Source organism: Eleginops maclovinus, chromosome 2, assembly GCF_036324505.1.
Source record: "Eleginops maclovinus isolate JMC-PN-2008 ecotype Puerto Natales chromosome 2, JC_Emac_rtc_rv5, whole genome shotgun sequence".
Lineage (NCBI taxonomy): Eukaryota > Metazoa > Chordata > Actinopteri > Perciformes > Eleginopidae > Eleginops > Eleginops maclovinus.
In genome coordinates, this window is record NC_086350.1 from 22,649,281 (window position 1) to 22,664,840 (window position 15,560).

The 15,560-nt window shown below is 38.1% G+C and overlaps 1 protein-coding gene across 8 annotated transcripts in view; it reads right to left on the bottom strand.

Moving 5' to 3' along the window:
• The window catches only part of nlrc5 (NLR family, CARD domain containing 5), a 43,063-nt gene extending 29,741 nt beyond the window's left edge, over window positions 1-13,322 (bottom strand). For 7 of the 8 annotated variants that reach the window (XR_010167490.1, XM_063901775.1, XM_063901782.1 and 4 more), the window contains exons 1-10: window positions 13,252-13,322; window positions 11,314-11,654; window positions 9,952-10,044; window positions 8,461-8,646; window positions 8,126-8,280; window positions 6,376-6,507; window positions 5,747-6,062; window positions 4,127-4,589; window positions 1,717-1,870; window positions 1,423-1,553 (exon numbers count right to left, since the gene is read on the bottom strand). Coding sequence is in view for 7 of the 8 variants with exons in the window: in XM_063901775.1 (XP_063757845.1) it covers window positions 1,423-1,553; window positions 1,717-1,870; window positions 4,127-4,589; window positions 5,747-6,062; window positions 6,376-6,507; window positions 8,126-8,280; window positions 8,461-8,646; window positions 9,952-10,044; window positions 11,314-11,638 (1,955 nt within the window). In the remaining variant the exon portion in view is untranslated. The remainder of the gene's footprint in view (window positions 1-1,422; window positions 1,554-1,716; window positions 1,871-4,126; window positions 4,590-5,746; window positions 6,063-6,375; window positions 6,508-8,125; window positions 8,281-8,460; window positions 8,647-9,951; window positions 10,045-11,313; window positions 11,655-13,251) is intronic. The other variant, XM_063901749.1, reaches the window with a different exon arrangement.
• Window positions 13,323-15,560: the final 2,238 nt, after the last annotated feature.

Below are 15,560 nucleotides of genomic sequence, written 5' to 3' on the forward strand. Positions count from 1 at the left end.
GTTCTGAAAAGTAGCGTGCACAAATAGATTCAATAAACAAGAACACTGGTGTACTGTCAAGATGTACAATTTGGACATGTTAGTACACTTTTAATCGAAAATGTGGAAGAAAAACAGCAGCACAGCGCAGACACTGCACTTTAAACAAAGTAATTAAACAACAAATATTTCCTCCGTACTGTACTGACTCTAAAATGAACCAAAAATAATGTTGTTTGGCCTGTTTGCCTGAAGTAAAGGTTGTCCTTTTGCCTGGTTTTCTTATCAGAGAGTACCAGAATACCTAGATAACGTGTTAAAAGGGTTCCCCCCAGACCCCCCTGCAGGGATTCTGTTTGCAAACATCGTTTTCACAACATGGCAGCGTGCATTTCTGTCGCTGTGGAGAACAGGCGTGTTCAAGACTCAAAAAGGGTGGCGTGCAATACAGTTTTGTTTTTATCTGAAAAAAGTGTCTCTACCACCTTTGAAAAATATGATATCAATTACTATATATAAGAAGTCTGTGATCACTAAGAAAAATTAAGTGCTCACAAAGGAATGAAAACGGATAATAAGCATAATTTCACACTAAATAAATTAAACAAGTATTTTCATTAAAAAAGGTGAAGACTTCAGGTATTGCTATCCCGGAAAATGTTAGGCAGAAAGACAAACTAATTGTAAACATAATCTTTAATGTGGCCATAAACAACAAACCTTTATTGGGTGCCAGACGCACCCTCCTGCTGCTTGATGTATGTTTCTTCACATCATTCATGTCAGCCCCTTCCCCCCGGCCCCCTCCCCCCAACTACTGTGATTGGACTATTGCTTTGTGCCTGCTTCAGTGAATTGCTAGCCTCCTTTTTTGGGAGAAAGGTCAGACATCTAATGGTGTGCTCAATTTACAAGGGTAATCTTGTTCCGAGTTTATTCCTGGTATGTTCCAGGAGGAGTGTTAGATTACAGGCAGAAAATGGTATAGTACTCTACAACTGGTTGAAATATTCAGATAAAGTACATCCGGCACACTAATGACTGACTGAGGTGTTGGGTATTGAGTTTACGTATAAGCTCCCTGAGGTGTCATTGGAAATTTTGTCAGGATTTTTTAAATGTCAGAAGATTTTTTCTAGATAAGGGTACATATTGTATACAGCAACAAGTGGGCGGTTACCTCAACTGACATGCTGTGGTCTAAACAGATGGAGTTTCACCAAATAAGGAATTCCTAAGCTTGGCGTCAGTGTTTTTAGAAACATTTTAGATTTTAAAATAATTAAATAAATGGGGTTATAAAATACAGGCCACACTGTACATACATTAAGTCTGATAATTTGTTCATTTTCTTACAATCTAAATACCAAAAAATGGAAGGAAATGCAGAACAAACAGATAATGTGATTTCATGTAAAAACAGCCCTGAATTGAGTTCCCTACCTCGTCTTAAGCTGGGTGTCACTAACATCAGCGCTGGTCATGATTCTGAGTGCTGCCATAAACTCCTGTAATGTCAGATGATTGAAGCAGTAGGAGTTGACAAGCTCACCATCCTCACGTCTGAGCTCCACCTGAGAGGAGGATATGGACAAACATATTATTTATCATGTCACTAACAAGACTAACACAACTCCCCGGAAACCTCAACACCCCCGAAGCACAAAAAACACCGCCCCTTAGTTTCAGAAGGAGCCTTTAACATCACTCACACTTGTTGAAGAAGCAAAGCCTGACCTGTGAGAAGAGTCCTGTCCTGATAGAGAAGTCCAAAACCTCCGGAGAAATGTCTTCTTTCATAAAGAGGATCTTGCTCCCCTCTAAGCCTCTCCAGGCCAGCTGGCTCAGCTCACACAACTCAGATCGGTACCGACTCAGAGTGGAAACAACACTGCACACAAAGACAGAAAACAAAAATAATACAACTACAAATAAAAAACCTCTGCTGCACTGATACTTTATATGATCAATGATGATGAGAAGGTAAAACTGGGGTAAATGTACACTTGGATGTTGTGCTACCATGGCTCATAAATCTTGCCAGTTGTTTGATCTAGTTGCAAGCTCATTGAGTTGTATTGTGAATCAGGTAAAGTTGAGTACCCCATTGTTTTATGTTAGGTATGTACGGCGGGTAATATAAGTATTGAACACGTCACCTTTTTTGTCAGTAAATATATTTCTAAAGGTGCTATTGACATGACATTTTCATCAGATGTCGGTAACAACCCATGGAATCCACACACGCAACGAAATCAAACTATAGATGTCCATAAATTAAGTTATGTGTATTAAAATGGAATGACACAGGGAAAAAGTATTGAACACCAATGTATTTAATACTTTGTGCAAAAACCTCTGTTGGTAATGGCAGCTTCAAGACGCCCCCTGTAAGGAGAAACTAGTCGCATGCATTACTCACGTGTGATTTTGGCCCATTCTTCCACACAAACAGTCTTTAAGTCTTTGAAGGTTCCATAGATTTTCTATTGGATTCAAGTCAGGTGATTGGCTGGGCCATTCTAGCAGCTTTATTTTCTTTCTCTGAAACCAATTGAGAGTTTCTTTGGCTGTGTGTTTGGGATCATTGTCTTGCTGAAACCACCCTCGTTTCATCTTCATCATCTTGGTAGATTTTTGTCAAGAATGTCTCTGTACATTTTCCCACTCATCCTTCCTTCAATTATATGAAGTTTGCCTGTGCCGTAAGCTGAAAAACAGCCCCACACCCTGATGTTCCCACCTCCAAACTTCACTGTTGGTATGGTGTTTCTGGGGTGATGTGCAGTGCCATTTGACCTCCAAACATGGTGTGTATTATGGCATCCAAAGAGTTCAATTTTGGACTCATCTGACTAGACTATATTCTCCCAGTATTTCACAGGCTTGTCTTAATGTTGTGCAGCAAACTTCAAACGAGCTTCAACATGCTTTTTCTTCAGCGATGGAGTCTTGCATGGTGAGCATGCATACAGGCCATGGCGGTTGAGTGCATTACTTATTGTTTTCTTTGAAACAATTGTACCTGCTAATTCCAGGTCTTTCTGAAGGTCTCCACAAGTGGTCCTTGGCTGTTGGACAACTCTTTTGATAAGTCTTTTTACTCCTCTGTCAGAAATCTTGCGAGGAGCACCTGGTCATGGCTGGTTTATGGAGAAATTATGTTCTTTCCACTTCCGTATTATGGCTCCAACAGTGCTCACTGGAACATTCAGAAGTTTAGAAATCCTTCTGTAATGCCATCAGTTTGTTTTTCAACAATAAGGTTTGAAGGTCTTGAGAGAGCTCTTTGCTTTTACCCATCATGAGATCTTTCTTGTGTGACACCTTGGTAATGAGAGACCTTTTTATAGGCCATCAGTTGGGACTGAACCAGTTGATATTAATTTGCACTGAAGGGGCAGGATTGCTTTCTAATTACTGATAGATTTCAGCGGGTGTCTTGGCTTTCCATGCCTTTTTGCACCTCCCTTTCTTCATGTGTTCAAAACTTTTTCCCTGTGTCATTCCATTTTAATTCACATAATTTAATTATGGACATCGATGTTTTGATTTCTTTGCATGTGTGGATTGCATGGGTTGTTACCGACATCTTATCAACATTTCATGTCAATAGCACCTTTAGAAATATATTAACTGAGAAAAATTGCGACGTGTTCAATACTTATTTTACCCGCTGTATATTACCAGTACACAGCACATAGAAACTGAGCATAAATTGCATTATTAGCATTACATTGCATGACAGCTCTTTATACATTTTGATTGATTTTGGGGGTTATTGAGGATGCTGAATCCATTGCTGACATTTTCAGGATCCGAAATTGCAGTTTTAACCAAAATGTGGCCATTTTGTATCCCTGGTGGGCTGATTTCTATTAATTTTGGGTCGATGTGGAAGTTTTAATGGATTCAGGATTATTCGGACAGTTTCTTATTTATTGGAAAACAATTGTCCACAATTGAGGTAAAAATGTTAATCCTGTGCTCTTTAAAGCCAATGGTCACAGCATTGCTCATGGTAGTCATGTCATTTTTTATCCTGTAAATGTCAGAAATGGATTCAGCATCCTCAATTACCCCACAAAACAATAAATGTGTAAAAAAACAGCCAAGCCATTTTTAGAGTGTTCTACCATGTGTTCACCTCTGTGGAAATGACGTGGTCTTTGACCCTTGGTTGCTCTCTGTTTCACGCCTGAGAAATGCACAGAGAACAGTGAGGTAGACCTGGGTGAGGGTGGGGGGTATCTGGACTTCTGTTGGAGTAGGCTGGGCTCTACCATTCGTTCCATCTGTCAATATGTCGTCACTTCCTCTTCTTTGATCTCCTTTCTGACCATAACTCTCTCCTCTACTGCCCTTTTCCCCTCTTCCTCCTGGAATGTGCACTTCTTTTTCTTCACTGCTCTTTGCCTTATTCCTGGCCTTACTTCCACTTTCTCTCTGTATCTCTCTTTTACTTGGGTCGCTCGCTTCCAGCAGTAAATACTCCAGAAAGATGCAGCAGATGTTGCAGAGGCCAGGGAGGGACGACATAGCGACGAGGTGTCGGCTGGAGAGAAGAAGATCTGCTGCTTGCAGCCCGATAGTTTTGTGTGATGAGTGACCTAAGCAGTTAAGACATAAATTGAGTTACGATTAACATGTAATCAGCTTACACTAATTAGCTTACACTTTTATACAAAGTAACTTACATACACTTCAACACTTCACGTTTGCTTGTTTTGCCTTATCAGAGCTCTTTTATGACTGCGGGAGCATTTTCAAACAGGCTAGATTGACATATTCAAGTCTCTCAAGTTTTATTGTTTTACAGCATCTGTTAGGATTCTTGGTATTACATGCAGTTTGGTGATCTTATGTGACACAGCGTGGTGAAGCCCATACCATCTTAAAGCAGAGCAAAGGTAACCCAGAGTAACTTAAATCATGTGTAGCTGAAAAGGTTGATTTAAAAAAAGTTCTACCCAAATCAAATCAAATCAAATACCTATAAACAGGCCCTATAACACTTTGGTTTTTTTTTCCCTCTCCTGCAGTGTGTTATATGTGTTTGCAGCATTACAGATTTAAAATTGCATTCATATGCCAATAAGTGCTTGAGATTAGTAGAGTTATTGGAATCATCTTTTAATGCAACTAAGTTTTGAAGGGACTTTATAATAAATGATATAAGAAGTATTTGTCTACAAAGCAAAATAACTACTGGACCCACACCAAGTGACCCAAATAATATCAACCAACTAAATAACCCCGCATGTGGTGCACACTTGCTGCAAGTATGTATGTTCTCCCCTTGTCATTTTATCTGTGAATGGTTGTCTACTTATGAATCCCCTTTCACACATGTAATGCTACCCTAAAATTCTCAAGGCATTAAACAGAGGAGCAGCATATAGGAAACTAAATGTACAAATTAGTAAGGGTCATTTTCAGGTCTAATTGGAGCGATGGTGAAAATCATGAACTTTGACGGTAATGGCGAACGTTAAAATCGTCAGGCAAATACTAGGAATGTTTAAGGACTCAGGAATACGAGACCACAGTTAATTTTGCATCAATTGGTGCCTTCACACTCTACCCAGGTACCACCCATTGCCTAAAACAAACAAAGAGTATTTGCAGAAAGTTAGAACTTGTATGCGATGGAAAATGTCCTGTTGTGTGCTTCATGTATCCAATGGAAACCCAGAAAAAGTTTGGACCTCCTTCTACAGACATTCAACGCAGAATAACAAACAACAAAATATAAACATGTTTTCACCTTTTAATCCAAAGAAGTTGTCCGCATACTCCTTGATCTGATGGCGGTCCCACTCGAGCAGATGCCCCACTTTGTCGGGTAAGCCTTCCAAATCGCTGGCATGTCGTGCACGACATGTGACCACCAGGGTACATCCTGGAAGAAGCTGCCGATTTAACAGCCCTGAGACCAGGTCTGAAACAGGCAGAGACGTTTCTGCGTCCAACGGCTGTATGTGCAACTCTTGTTTGGTGATTTTGCTGTGAAACTCATCATAGCCATCCAGCACCCAACAGCTTTGCTCTGGATTGGAGATGAGGTAATCCACAATGGCTCTCTGCTCAGAAAACAGAAAACAGGAGGACATTTGAAAAACTACTTCCTTGGTTTTTTTTTGTAGATGTATGAATTTTACTTTCAGTACTGACGCTAGGCACTATTTCTTTGTGTGACACTCTGTATATTGACCCATTTTTTGTTTTTGTTTTAGGAAAGATTTAAATAAAAAGAGTTTTGAATATTAATCTGAATACAGGCCCAGCCCACCAACCTGACAACAGTATGATTTTACTATTCTAAATGTAATCTGATGTTTGAAGTATTACTTTCCAATGTACAATCAGATAATTCCTGATTTAGGAAGGCACTACCTTTTCGTCTTTGCATCCTTTCAGAGGGAGGTAGTGACGGAACAGCAGCTCAGACAAGGAGAGAGGGCGGGACAGCAGGTTCAGCTGACGGAACTCCAGTAAGACAAACAGGTGAGATGGAGGGATAGGGGCCTTGATGATTCAAAGAGGAAAGAAACAGTAAGAAATCTAAATAAAAGTGTTAGAATCAACCAACTGCATATGGTAGCTTCAGCCTCTAGCCTTTAAGTCTAGCCTCTACTAGCAAAAAGCAAATGTGCAAAGTTTCTCCTGTCCTTTTATGACAATTATGAGCCTTACAATGTTGAAAGGAGGATCAACACATCACTCCACAGGGAGCTATTGAATGTGTTTCTACTAGGACATAAAGGATTGGAAAACATTTAAAGGTCTCTTATTATGCTATTTTTGAACAATATATTGTAGGGTAATATCTATTCAAAACATGTCTGTGAAGTGTTTTGCTCAAAATACCAAACCGATCGGCCATTGTAGCATGCCTCATACCCCTCTATTTCAGCCCTGTTCCTGAAGTGCTGATTCTGTGACTGTCGCTTTAAATATGAGCTGAGCTGAAGCTGGCCCCGCCCCTTTGGAGCATCATGCAGCTTTCTCTCTTCTGTGAAAGTGTTCTACCGGGAGAAGATACTCAGCTAAATGCTGCCGTGATTAAACGCCATATCATGTTCCAAAACACATCAAGCAATATTTCTGAAACATTTCTCAGTATTTAGCACTACAGTGAGATTATAAGTATTATATAAACAACAACTCTAAGTCCCTCCTGCAGACATCCTGCTGAATGCACAGACACACAGAGGTGCTGCAGAAGGGATTCAGCTCGCGACTGTATATTGGGGACGATAGGTTGGGACGTGTCACGTGGGCGGGAGGTTGCCAGGAGTTCAATGAAAAGCCAGCCCACATTTCGGTTATTACGTCACAACCACAGCAAATCTGGATCAGCTCGTTTGTACCGGCATTTTTAGAGATGTGGGTAAGGAGGAAAACAGAGAGGGTTGTATTTTCTGACACGTATTGATGTATAAAAGACATCAAAAAGTGTATTTTGTATAATAAGGGACCTTTAAGGCCATGCAAATCCAATGAACAATAAAGCACTAGTAGCGACAGATTGGAGATTCTCAGATTCTCCCTCATTTGGAGCAATACAATTTTTTATAAAACGTTTTTCACACATATGTACTTCCCAAGACCTCTAACCAACACTTATGTTTGAAATCGGTGGAGCTCCTTTTGAGGTGGAACTGGAGGCTGCTATGTGTTTATGTCGGTCTTATGGGTTATTTGCTTACACCATTTGGTGCCAGAAATAGTTTCCAGGTGACATTGTGCCTTACGTGTGAACTTGTTGGACTAAGTTGCATTAAGACCAGAACATCCAGGATCCAGAACAGCAGATATCCTGAAGCTCTCCGCCTCCTTAACACCATAAACATAGCTCTGCCGTCCATCTGTTGCTGCTAAGTATCCTACAGGTGCTACCATCATATCCATGATGTTCTCACGTGTTGGCTTTGATCTGATTTGACCCATTTGTTCATATGTATCATGTGGTATTAGGGTGAGTGGTTTAGTTATTTGTCTTTCTTTGTCTTTTTACGTAAATTCCAATCATTTATACTGATATGGCAATAAAATATTGACTCTTAAATTGAATCCCTTTCAAAGTAAATAGCAAATAACAGTTGATATGCCGACCTTTGAATGATGAATGTTTTAAACGTACTAGTCGTCGTGCCCACTGCTGTCCTAAACAAGACATCAGCAGAGTTTTTCCTGATCCAGCCGAGCCGACAAGAATTGTCACCTTTCCTGCACATCCCTTAAGAAAGTTCTCCAATGTCACTCTGGAATCCATGAAGCCATAATCCCCATCAGGCTCTGTTTGGTGAAAATGTGTTTCAGTTAATGGCGAGCTGACTTAATTTATGCATGATTACAATAGTGGTGTGTTTTTATGATGCATTTATTTCTAGGTTCATTGTTTTTTTCAACCATTTATTGTTTCTATCATCTATATTTACCACATTGAAGTACATTTTGAAAGCAAGTAATGATAACCTGGTGTTCTGCCCCCTTTTCCTGCTGATCCAGGGGTTTGATCAGGTCTGTCCCTCCCTCTGTTTGCCGTTCTCAGGCTGACCCACACACTCTCCAGCTGGACGTCCATCACCAGGCGCTCACTGAGTCGCTCCCACCTCCGCTGCAGTAAACTCATCACTGCAGCAATGCACTGTTCCCAGTGATCTGTGGGAATCAAACATTATAAAATGTGTAGAGGACAGATTATCTGCAGGGGAAATTGCTCTTCTTGAGGAGGTGGCAATATTTAGTACTTTTAATAGCAGTTTCAAAAGAAACATCTCTGTTAATTTTTAAACATAAAGTTATTATGCTCAACATTCAAAGTATGTTTTTAAAAAGTAACAGTAAGTAAAAAGCGATTAATAGTTTGTGCAAGTTATTGCGTTCTGTTATATTGTATTAATTGCCTATTTTATTGTTGATTTAAATTAGGTTTTATTACTGGTGCAGTGTTGTTTATTGCACATTTTATTATAGATCTAAAGGGAAATTTTTTGTGATGTTAAGTGGCCTTGAGTGACTTTAAATAAAATATATTTTCTCTCATTGAATTTCATATTAACAATATTATTAAAATGTTTAATAATAATATCAAATTAAAAATGAATAATTCAGGTGCTGGACTTTAACAGATCATATTCTTCTTAGTCAAGTAGGCTTGTTTTGTTTCAGCCCATCTGAACTTCAGAACCAGCTGTCATTGGTAATATGACACTCAGTAAAGGAAACAGAGTTACGATGCCAGTAACCCCTTTAAATTTGGACATTACTGTGGAATGGAAACATCTCATTCCTTTCATTTCAAATTTATGGTTACGTCTTGGTGTTGGTAGCAAGCCACATTCACACTAATAATTCTGTCAAGGAAGAGCGAGAGCTTCCTGTCAAGGCATCAAGGAAACTATGTAACATACAGCTCCGGAAAAAATAAAGAGACCGCTCCAAATGTTTCTTAAATCTCAGTTTCTACATGTATGGCAGCCATTCCAGTGTCTGGTGAATTCCAACACAGAGAAATGTTGTCAGTAGTTTATAGAATACAATACAAATAAAAATAAATCATGTAATCAAAACACATACCTATAAATAGTAAAACCAGGGAAACTGGTAGTACTGCGGTGGTGTATTAATTTAAAATGGAATGAGAGTCGCTCATCATTTTCTGGTGCCATGACAGTTGTGATTAATTGTGTATTTGTTTGGCCCTGCCAGCCCACCCCATATACTTTACATTGAAATGTCAAACACATAAAGAGTGCTTCAGCCAGCAAAGAAAAAGTTACACAAAAAGAGCCTTTAAAAGGTTCACATTACAAAAGGAAAATATTTTCCTTCTTTTTTACATTACAGTACTGCAATTGGAGATATTGGCAGCATGGCTGACTCTCTAACATGTTTTAATAAATCAATGAACTTTAACTGGGTGCGAAGTTGAATTGTTAAAGTCGAGGCGTTGTGTGTATGTACTACCAATCCGTGGGCGTTTGATGAGCTGCTTCTCTGAAAGCGGCGAAGATGTCTTGCCATCCGTTACACTGGGACTGCAATTTTCAAGATCATCTACAATGCACAAGAAAACAAACACAACATAAAGTACAGAAAAATACTAGGGGAATACTAGAGCATTACAAAAAAGACTAGTGCTATCAAGCACATTGCAAGAGTTTTGCATATGTTGCACATAAAAGTCTTCAAGAGTTCAAAATTCAAAAATCAAAAGGTGAACTAACAAAGTGAAACAAAAGTCAAAAGATTTAATGCTGATCGCTGCTGCTGCTCCCCACTTTTGCTTTCACTTTTCCTGTTGAGTTTGTCAATGCTATTTGTGCTGTGGGGCGCTTCATTGTAAATCAAATAATGATAATGAAACAACAGGAAATACCATCCACTGGTGCCTTTCATTGTATTTGATCAATGTAATCGTCAAGGTAGGCCACATTTTATTTCAGAAGCTGCTATAGGTGTGTGCACAATATGCAAATACAAAACAGCAGCCCCTGTGTCAACTGAGCAGTCAAACATTGAAAACATAAGCATTTAATAAAATAATCAGGTTATCCCATATCCACATAATTAAACCTTAAAGGACATTGACGGTTTAATTTATCAAATACTTCTGTATGTGCAGCTCTGTGGTGGCAGCACCCCATCAATGCCAGAATCGAAGGTACTTTCCATTAAATACTTCCTTGCCAAACCATAGAGAGAAATGCAGTCACAAACATGCCCTGTATCCTCGTTGTTGAATTATCCTTTACTAAACTTTAAATGTTATTTTACACCACCCATGCCTTGTATAGAAAGTCTTGAACACACAGAGCTACCTTTTGTCCTTAATCATGAGATACTGTATGTATATGAGACTCGTACATATGAGACTCTGTGGGACGATTAAAGGTATTCTGATTCTGATACAAGACTATTTTAAATTTGTGATTAGGAATAACGTGTGGAACTGCACCAAGGTCAATTCATTAGGCAGTAGTGAAATACGTTCTGCTTAAAATGGATAAAACTACAATATAATAAAGCTCATTGTTGTATAATAAAGGAAAGCATTAAGTTGGTCTTCAAAATCTGTCAGAACAGCTCCAGGCTTACAGCTCTGGCTTTTGGTTTGAAAAAAAAAGAAAAAAAAAAGGTTTTTGTTCTCTGAGATTTAATGAAATTTCCTAAGCCATGGATATAACATGTTGGAATGATTAATGTAGGTGGTATTTCCTATTAACTTCAATGTTTGTTAAAATGTCAAGCGCAATTGACCACTGAAGGGAGTTTTGGACACTAGGTGACTGAGGAAGCACACACAATGCATTTTTTTATACTTACTATTTGCATATCCAGCCACTGATATGAGCCTCGACTCCAGATGCATAGGGATGTTCTCACACAACATACACACGCTCTGAAGGAAGTTGCAGCAATCTGCAGCTTTTGCCATAATATAGTAGTCCAACAATGATTCTATGTGGTGTGTTGCGGAGGAGATGCCGGGGCCCAGGCGCATGTCACAACTTCCCTCACGTGGCCTCATTTGGCACAGCTCCATTATGACTGCAGTTGTCTGACCGCTAATGATTCGGAGCAGTTCTGAGGATTCCTGAGCCAAGACCGAGTTCACATTTTCGTTGTCAGGTTCAACCTCCTCATCCATGGTCAGACTCCATCAGCTGACAAAAAACGAAGTAAACATGAACACAATCCCACAATTGCAAATTCATCTGAACTGAAGACAGCTTTGACTGAGGATAAATATGCCACAAAACTAAATAAATCCCAAGTAAAACTAATGGGACGATGATATCAGTCAAGAGAATGTGAAAATGTACACTTCAAACACTCTTATAGCTACAGAATGACCCTCTTGACCAGAGGTGTAAAGTAACTAAGTAGATTTACTCATGCACTGTACTTAAGTACAATGTTGAGACACTTAGTTTACTTGAGTATTTCAATTTGCTGCTACTTTGCACTTCTACTCTACTACAATTCAGAGGTAAATCGTGTACTTTTGTTCCACTACATTTATTAAGTACCTTTAGTTCCTTTACAGGTTTGGAATGATGGCATGATTAACAATGTGAAAATATAATCAACACTTAAATCAGACTTTAGTTCCACCTGGAGTAAATTCAGCAGCTACCCTGCAGCATACAAGGTCATTAAAACTAGCTGCACCTTCACCAGCTTTGAGAACACTTTAATGATCAATAATTATAAAACATATCAGATATATTATTCTGAAATGGACTAATCTGCATTTTACTTTTGGTACGTTAAGTATATTTTTGATGCTAATACTTTTGTACTTTAACTTGAGTATCATTTTGAATGAGGGACTTTTACTTGTAAAAGAGTATTCTTACACTCTTGTACTTCTACTTTTACTAAAGTACAAGATGTGAATACTTCTCCTAACTCTACTCTTGAACAACAAACATCATTATTATTACTACACATCGAAGGCCACTGTTGGCAAAGCGCATGAAGGGAAATTCATTAATCCAATTGTAGTAACTACAGTGTTCCTTTTAGATCATTCAAAATTGCACATTTCTTGATCAAATCATAAATCCTTCATTTTTTCCCACAGTTGGTACATTTACATTGTTTCAGCAAAACGGACGGTACATTTAAGACAAAATAAAAAACAAATAAGTACAAATCCGAGGTAAGAAAGATAAAACACCCCATGTATATGCTATATTTGAATCTTTCAATTAGTTGATGGAGATGTTAACTTTCATGTATAATACTTGATATATTTACAACGTGACACACGTGTTCTGTTTTGTTTTACACGCAAGTTATCAATTGCTATCATATAATAAGATGTAAGTCCTACTATAAAAAAAGTTCTTTTAATCCATCGATATAGTGGATAATCGTGGGAAACACGATTGAGATAGTTCTGCGTATGTCAATCAACTGCAGTAGACGAGATACGTTACAGTGACGCAGCACTTTTGAATGCGTTTTTTTTTTGTATTAATGCGTATGATTATATATCGCATAACTTGTGTTTTGCAAGGTAATACATATTGTAATGCCTTGAGTTTGAGTAAAAAAGGCGTATGAAGTATTCCAAAGGACGTAATGTGAACGTTTAGCCTGACTTGAATGTATCATAGCTAAGGTCATTTAAGGTAACGAACATCACGGAGTTTGTTCTGCAGAGCTACATACAAAGCTTTTAGGCTGCACTACAGTTTCTGTTCATTGAATAGTTAGATATAACCCGATTCAAACCGATGAATAAGCACTCACCAAATGTTGTTGTTGTAGACTGCATTTCTCTGCAGCCGAGACATTTATTTTTGAAACGAAACCAAAGGAAACACTGTTTTGTTTTGGTTTCGTTTTTGAGTACGAGCTAGGCCAAAAAAGTCACTGTGACGGTTACAAAGCGTGTCTGTTTATTTAAATACATCGCTAATACGATATTTCAATGACAAATGTGGGAAAAGGTTACATGAAGGAACCAAAAACTGTCGCAAAGCTCCCGTTTTTCACACTCCACCTTAGGGATTCACAGAGGCATGTGAGAACAGGGCTGGGAGGAATACTTTAAAAATGTATTAAATTACTATTTACCTGTAAAATAATACTTGAATCAGTCACCTTATCTTAGTATCACAATATAACCCAACCTGATTAATATATAACTGAATATTACATGCAATCCAAATAAATACGAGAAAATAAATATCAATATGATCATTTTTCTTAAAGATTATTATGTAAGATACGAGAACAACGTTCAAAAATAAGTAACCAGGATGTTCTGTATCAAAAATGTGTCCTCTGTTATGAGAAACAGTCTTTCATTAAGCACATTCCGACAGTAGTTTATTAAAGACTGCTGATTCATGTTGAGTTATTATACAGCTCCGGAAAAAATGTAAGAGACCACTGGAGCATTATCAGTTTCTCCGGTTTTAGTATTTATAGGTATGTGTTTTATTTTTTTATTTATGTATTTTTTTATTGTTTTATTTTTTTATTTATTCATGTATTTTTTTATTTTTTTATTTATGTATTTTTAAATTTATTTATTTCGTTGTGTTGGCATTCAACAGACACTGGAATGGCTGCCATACATGTAGAGATTGAGATTTAAGAAACATTTGGAGCGTGGTCTTTCATTTTTTTCCGGAAGCTCTATAGCTACACATTGTTTCCTCCCATGGATGTGTACTTTTGTTGTTGTTGTTTATTTCAATACCTTGATTCTGATACTGAACATTGTAATCCTGCTAGAAATCCCATTTTTTTTGTATCGTAATTTCATAATCAATTTGTTACAAAAAAGCCAAATTATTGTGAAAAAAAAAGCAAAAAGGGAAGGGTAAGACTAGTGGAGAAAAAGGCATATAAAATACAGTTTAAATAAAATTATAACTCATTTCAAATCAAGAAAGTTTGGAGAGTGATTGGGGGATGTGTGTGAGGTATATCCTGTAAAAGAGAGTAAAAGGCACATGTTCAAGCTTCGGTTGGCAGTCTGTCATGTACCTTATGTTGCTTAGTTGAAGATCCCCAGTCCAATCAGGATCCACTAAAGTAAGTGGCAGGGACTCTTGAGCCATATGTTTCAAATTGTGCTATATGGAGTTTGGCTTTAATCCACCATATTAACACATATTTGTTTGGCTGTGATCTGATTTGCTCCATGACAGAAATGGTTTCTCGAATCTCAAATAAGTGAGGGATGTTGGGGAGCCTGAATAAAGACGATGCTATTCCATGCTATTCTATCTGCTAACAAGCTCTCAACCCTGGTGAGCTGCTGACCCTTTTATCTTCATTTTTTTAAGACACAAATAGATTATACCATGAGTGGTCAATGCGTTTTCACACCATGTAATCCAACTTTGGTAACTCAGCAGACAAGCTTTTTAAATAAGCTTCAACAACTGTCTTGAGCCTCAAAAGTCCCACCCCCAACACACCACCCGACTTTTGACCTTCCATCTTCTCTCTTCCTTCTCCGTACACCAACACCTATCTAATTACATTGAGCTGGTGTAATGAGATAGACACAGCACGCCAAGGGTAAACTTTCAAGAAAACATGTCAAAAAAACACATTAACTCAAACATTTATTACAAAAATTAATGATTCATGGGCTTCTTCTCAAGGCAGACTGACTGACTTAGAAACTGAGCAGCTAATGCCAATCTCTTTTGTTTTCCCCATAAGCAGGACATTACGAGGAGCCAGTAGAGATTTGAATTCATTCATTCATTCATTCTGTCGGTAAAGACTGGGTTCATATAATTGATTCCGTGTTTGAATGCAGTAAATATCTCAGTCAAGTAATCCTATTTCAGTGAAGTAATCAGTAATGAGCATAAATGAATTGGATTTTTTTTTAAAGCTTTGACTTTGCTTTTCCTTTCAAAGTAGCCTAAATAGCATATCTTTAGAATCTGACCAAGTGAGGTAAACCCTGGAGTAGGAGGGCTTTGCTGAGAGCCATCAATCAGCTGCTTTCTCACTGCCACTGCTAGGTAGAGCAAACCTAAACATCCCACCATAAATTGTATTCACAAATTTACTATTAGACCATTTGT